We start from the raw sequence: 6,812 nt of genomic DNA, 5'->3' as shown, positions 1-6,812 counted from the left end.
TTTCAGGGACATCAAAACCTACTCCTCAGGAGACTCTCAAAATATCCAAGCATCATTGCACGTGGACCAAATCAGAATGCCTGGCAGGAGGAGGCAGACAGCAGTGGTTTCAGAGACGGATAGCTTGACAATCAAGGTTTTGTCACTTGTCAGCAGTGTCACCTTGGGCAAGTTACTTAACCTAAAGCAGCACTGCAGAACCTCACAGAAGCCTGTGGGAACCGCCACAGAGGGGGATTCCTGGGAAGAGCCCAGACATATAAGGCTAGCTGTTGTTAGTACTTTTTCCCAGAAGAAACCAGATCCTCCACTAACTTAAGAATTTGGAGGATCCATGCACCAGTTCCCTTGACGTCGAAGGAGAAAGCAAGGGCCTCCTGGGAGCTGATCATGCATTCTTTTCCTTAATGTCTGCAGTAATCTCCCAGACTGATATCTTCCTTATTTTAGAGAAGGATGAAGCTAAACCTGAAGGAGAACGACCTCGGCTAGCTTCGTAGGGATTTGTAAGTAGGACTTTCTTGATATAAAACTCCAGCTCTCCATTATGAACAATGCTTTGGTTAAAAGACAGAGTCAGTTTGGGTAGGATTCAGTTTGCAAGCAAGGGTAAGTCTAGCTGACCCATCCCTGGGTTCTCTCAGTCTTGCTGTCTCTGTAAAAATAACACATGCCTCACCAGGGTAGTAGTGCATGCCTTTTATCCCAGCACTTGGGAGGCAGAAGCAGATGGATCTCTGTGAGTTCAAGGCCAGGCAGGTCTATACAGCGAGTTCCAGGACAGCTAGGGCTATGTAGAGAGACCCAGTCTTGAAAACAAAACAAACATCTGCCTCTTGGAATATTTTCCTCCTGACTAAGCTTGAGTTAGCTATCTGTGCATCTTCTTTTTACATATCCTCAATCTTTGGGCTCTGGTGTTCAGCTCTGCATAAATAGCACAAATATTAATAAAATTCTGCAACCACAATCCCCTCCCCAGTCAATAAATTATCAAGTTCAACATTTCAATGGAATTCCTCATGCCTACCACCGCGGGGGATACCTGGTCCAGCCTTCAGCAGGAATCCTGTTGTGTTCATCCAGACAGAAGCTGCCTTACTCACTTTTAATAATTTTCCGTTCACAGATGTCTGCCTCACACTATGGATGTCTGTGTTGTGTACAGAACTGAGCTCAGGTCTATACTAAGTGTTGTTTCCTCCTCTTGCTATACAGTTACCAAAGAATCTGCCTTTATGGTTTTAACTACTGTCCAACTCCAGTTCTTCTTTTGAAAATTTGTACATGCATGTGTGTATATACATATCTGCCCCCTGACATGCACCCTCATGCACACATGCACACACACACACACTACAGTTCCAGAGACTCTCCCAAACACCTCAGAGCCGAGCTAAGGAGCTCTCCTGTTAGAAAGACACCAACCCCTCTCCCTTCATCCCCAGCCATTAGTGTTGCTGACTCTTTCACATTACAAATTTATACATAAACAGCACCTACTGCAGTCGGCCGGGGACACATCCGGCTGAGGAGTCTTGTCCACCAGGCTCCGGACCTGAGCCAGTGTGCTGCAGGCTTCTTCCATTTCTCTCCAGATGAGAAACACATCCTCTCTGACACCAGCCCCTGGAAAGGGAAACACACTGTGAGCAAGCAGCTGAGACTGGCCCCAAAACTCTGCAGTGTCCAAGCAGGCATGGCACATCTCTGCCGTCTGAGAGCATCTCTAAATATCCAGTTATTTCTCCCCCTCTCCCCCCACTAATCTCTTTCTGAGGATCAGGACTAAGATTCCCCAAGGGAGCCAGGCATGATACCTATTGCACCCATGATGCAATAGTGATACAGGTGTTATAGGTGTAACTGATTTCTTTCTATTTGGATTTGAGGAGGACACACGTGTTTGGTAACTGCAAACACGGGCAAGAAGAATTCCTGTCTGAGGAGCTCACAGGCCCAGGGATGACCCTATTACTAGTGTACTAGTAAGTAAACCTGGTATCAACCTCCCTCTAAATAAACTCACATCTCTATACCCATAGCTTAGTGCAGCCTTGGGACCTCGCCTGAGAAGTTTCTTTGTTAACTGGAACAAGGAAACCCCCAACTGTCCAAAGTGCAGAGAGTAAGAGTTTATGGAGTGATCAACCACAGATGGACCATCTCTGTCCCACGCTGCTTCTAAGGCTCAGGGACCGCTGAAGAGGAGGGAGTGGGAAGACGGGAAGAGGCAGAAGAGAAGAAGGACATGACAAAACACTATCTTCTGGACACGACAAGACTTCTGCACTCATGAACTCACAGCAGCCGTGGCTGCCTCCACAAGACCTGCACAAGATCAAGCTGGTTAACCTTCCAGCACAGAGTGGGGAGCGGGCTCATGAGCCCCCATCCGTAACTGAAGAGGTATTAGTATTTGGAGGTCAGTCAGAGTTCTTTAAGGTTTTTAGCCTCTGGTAGGTCAGCCATACTCTGATAGATGTCACCACATGCATGAGCGTAGAGGCAGCATAAATTAGATTCCATGGGTTATAAAAAGGGAGGGGCCTGGAGGAGCATAAATTCCCTTCTTCTCGAGGAGAAGATCCTTTCCTCTCCTCCCTGTGTTTCTTCTTCTAGGAATCTAGAAGCCCCGCCTCTCTCTCTCTCTCTGCCCAGCCATTGGCCGTTGGCTCTTTATTGATCAATCAAAAACCAATTGTGGACAGGGACCTTCAGAGTGTAGACATGCAGATTCCTGATTTGGGGGCAGAATCAAGACAAAGTGTTAGAACCAATTCTCAACACAGGTGGGTGCTGGGAATTGAACCCAGGTCCTCTGGAAGAACGGTCAGCACTCTTAAACACTGAGCCATCTCTCCAACCCAACGTAAGAGATCTTAAACATATCCGAGTAAAAATTCTGGCTATGGCAATTGCTATAATTTTGTGAGATGACGCCCTCTAAATGGTTCTTCACACACCTGTATTAGTTCTTATAACTATGTAAATCTACAATTATCTCAAAAAGGGTTTTTTTTTTTAAGTCAAGATCCGTACTTCATCTTGTTGCTGTACCATCCCGGCACTTCCCCTGTCCGGAGAGTCACTAGATTGAAGGTAACTTCTAGAATGACAAGTAGCACATCCTGTCTAGAGCTCACAGGCAGGACAAATACTCTCTATGGAGTTACTCACTCAAGGAGACACCTTTCCCTGAAGTTCTACACAACAGCTTCACTACCTACTGGCGGTCAGAGCCTCAGCCCAGGGCACTGTCTGGCTCCAGTGGAGACCAGAGATCACTGTGGTCCTCGGTGAAGTGAAAGTTCCATCCTAAGGAGAAAGGAGTAGATTGGCAACGGACAGTCCCTGCCACATCTCCTGAGACCTGTTCTGTGCCAGAGGCACATAGCCGCATGCACTCTGACATGGGGGGGTAGCATTCCCTACTTGACCTCCATTCTCTCCTGCTGACAGCTCACCAGACCTGCAGTCAAGGCATGGTTTTCCGGGTACACTTCCTACACACAGCCTGACTGTTCTACTCTCCCTTGTGAGAGGCAGGGTGGGGTCTTGTTCCATTTCAGTCAGAAACCTCAAGGAATAAAGGGGAGGAGGCTAAAGGGTTTGCTGTGAAAGCATGAAGACCAGAGTTCAAATCCCGACAGTGCATATAAATCTGGGTGTGGTAGTGCACATCTGTAGTCCAAGTGCTATTAAGTTAAGATAAAGAACAGAGAGGCAAGAGGATCCTCAGAAGCTAGGAGACCAGAGAGGTCTCCTGGCATGCACAGTAGCAAACAACAAAGAGACACTGTCAAAAACAGAGGGCAAGGACTAACACATGAGGTTGTTCTCTGACCTGCACATGCATGTGCTTGCTTACGTAGGTGAACACACACACACACACACACACACACAAATCTGTAAGAGTAAAAGGAAGGAAAAGTGCTGGAGACCTTATAAATGGTGGTGACAGATGACCTTACCCATTCTTATTCTGGCCTCCACCTTTCAGCCATAGCCTGGTAGGTTCAAGAGATCCATGCTTAGCCCACAAAAGAACCCGCAAACCACCTTCTGTTCTGAAGAATGTACAGAGTTGGCTCGGGGGCTACTGGTGATATTACAGGCAATAGAGGGGCTGAACTCTCTGGTAATAAACACAGGTGCAGGGTGCCTGCTATGGGCCTGTTTGATCAGGAACTCTTCTTAGGGGTTTAGCTATACATCTGAGGGCTAAAGCTGAGTGAGAGAGAAATCCACTGGAAAGGCAAGGGGACAATGGATGAGGCACAGGAGACCTTTGGGGGTTCTGTGGAAATCCACCAGTCTAAATCAGAGGAGATGAGTCCACATGAAGCCGGGTGTCTTGACCTTTGAGAATTATCCTAGCCAACAGAAATAGTGTATCAAGTTCACTGTTATACTCCAGAGAGCTTGAGGAGCCTTCGGCCCAAAGAGCCCACATTGCCCTGATCTCTGACTTCAGAGTAGCACTTTGGTTAAAATGCTAACATCACCATCCAGTGAAGCCACTATTTTATATGACTTTGTGTTTGGGACTTTCTAAGTATTTTTCCATTTTATCTCACCACAGCCCTGCAGGCACATTCTATTTACTATGTACAGCTGAGTAAACAGAGGCAGAGGGCAGCTAAGAGCAAGTCCATGAATGGCACACCATAGACTGTACCAACTCAGCTGGTTTGTTGGCTTTCCATAGAAATGGGCCCAGGAGCCCCTCCCCCAAGTGTCCACTTGTAGCATGTAGCTTCAAGCTCTGCCCACCTTTACTCCAGGAAGTGACTGTGCTACCAGCCTTCACTGGTCTTCCCTTGAATCCTCAGACAAAAGACACAGTCACACAATTGTTCAGTTTAACTTGCCTTCTCCACACAATTGCGCTACTATCTCCTGCCTGTAAAAGCATGCCCATATCAGTTTCTTATCTCAGTCTCTCCCACCTGCCCTAAACTTTAGTTGCTAAACTACCCTGACCACCAGCCTATAGGAGTGACCGTGTGGTCACTCTGCCTGCCTCTCGGGAAGTCCCATCTGTACCTTCTGCCCGGCAATTGGCTCATGGTTTTCTTTACTGACAGATCAAGAACCAATTGGGGAACAGCACCTTAGCATCAGAGCCACCCCCTCCATCCACTGACCACTCCTGTCTATATCATAGTTGACAGAAACCCGAGATTCAATAACCAGGGATGCAGACTGGCCAATATTCAGTCTATGGACACCCTGTGTGACTTGCCCACTCAGGGTAAAGGACTGGCACTAGGCCATCAAAACGAACTTGTGAAATGCAGCCAAGCAGGGCAGGGAAGGGGCAAAGGGACACAAGAGTCCTGGCTTTTTCACAGGTAACTAGATCAAGTGAGAAGGAACTAATTCAGGTTCTCATCCTGATGACATCAGTGACAAGCTCTGACAGAGGTGAACAGCCAGCATGGCTTCAAAGCCATTCCTAGTTCAAGAAACAGAAACACGATGTGTGCAGAGTCCACATGTTGTCTCTGAATGCAAACCTCAAGTCCACAGGACCCCTGACCTCTGCAATACAAAAATGGCTTGGCTGCCTGTCTCAGCAGGGAGGTTCTAAGTAGCAGAAGTTACTCCTTAATAGTTTCAAACAAAACAAGGCTTTCTTCTTGATGATAACATCTTAGTATAGTATACCAGAAGCCACATTAAAGGAAACACCTCTAATAAGATATAATGGCCTTCTGTCATCCAGGGGCAGGAAATGTCTTGGGGTGGCAGTGACCAGGTGATCACTTTCTGGCAAGAACTGGAATTGTCACTACACTGAGGTGGTGACATTTCTTTAGACACTATAGATGTCTATACTTGCTGGTGGTTAAACTTGCAGATAGCTTTGCAGGAAAGGAAAAGAAAGGGGTTAGGCAGGTAGAAACCAGTTGGTGAGAGCCCCAGAGTACATAAAGGCATGGTTCAGAATGTACACATTTTCCGGGCAATGGTGGTGCATGCCTTTAATTTCAGCACTTGGGAGGTAGAGGCAGGCGGATTTCTGAGTTCAAGGCCGGCCTGGTCTACAGAGTGAGTTCCAGGACAGCCAGGGCTACACAGGAAAACCTGTCTTGAAAAAACAAACAAACAAACAAACAAAAACCAAAATGTATACATTTAATCACAGGATACCGCACAGGCAGTGGGGTGACTGTCCTTTTGATCAGGGACTCTTTCCTTCTATGAGACTTAGCTAGACATCTAAAAGCTGCTGTCATGGAAGAGAGAAGCCCACGAGAAGTACAGAGGACAGAGGAGGAGGCACAGGAGACCTCAGTGGATACTGTGAATTGGAAATTCCTCAGGCTGAACCAGGGGATATAAATCTGCATGAAGAAGCGTTATGTGTCTTGACCTCTGTGGACTCAGCCAGCCAAGATCAGTCTCGGATAGAAACAAGACCAGCAATCTTTTAGACATAAGCAAGAAGCCTCCAACCAAACGGCCCCATGCTTGTATGGACCTCTGACCTCTGGGTGGAAATCTGGAGGCGCATGTTAAAGTGCTACCCTCATGTAGGAGCACTGTCACTTGAAGCCGGTGTGATGTATGAGCACCTGGCACTGACTTCTAAGTGAAACAAGACCCGGGACAGCACGTTCTGGTGTGGCGGTGGGGTGCTGCTGCCCAGTGTCATCTCTCAGTCAAGTCTTTTACACTTCACCTCAGGATGAGTCCAGTTGTCACAGTCAAGTTGACTTTAGCAAAGATGTGGCAACCTACTATGTGTTGACTGTGCTATGTGGGTGCAACAAGGATATAGTAATAAGCCAAGTGTGATGGCG

General features: G+C 47.2%; 1 protein-coding gene across 1 annotated transcript in view; it reads right to left on the bottom strand.

Annotated features, from left to right (window-relative positions):
* The window catches only part of Vwa3b (von Willebrand factor A domain containing 3B), a 165,828-nt gene that overhangs the window by 99,721 nt on the left and 59,295 nt on the right, over window positions 1-6,812 (bottom strand). Inside the window, 2 exon segments of the mRNA XM_028775375.1 lie at window positions 300-305; window positions 1,504-1,629. Coding sequence (XP_028631208.1) covers window positions 300-305; window positions 1,504-1,629 — 132 coding nt within the window.

Source organism: Grammomys surdaster, unplaced genomic scaffold (assembly GCF_004785775.1).
Source record: "Grammomys surdaster isolate TR1022 unplaced genomic scaffold, NIH_TR_1.0 255, whole genome shotgun sequence".
NCBI classification, from domain to species: Eukaryota; Metazoa; Chordata; class Mammalia; order Rodentia; family Muridae; genus Grammomys; species Grammomys surdaster.
Note: the sequence above shows the minus strand (reverse complement) of the source record. Positions and strands in the feature narration are given on the sequence as shown.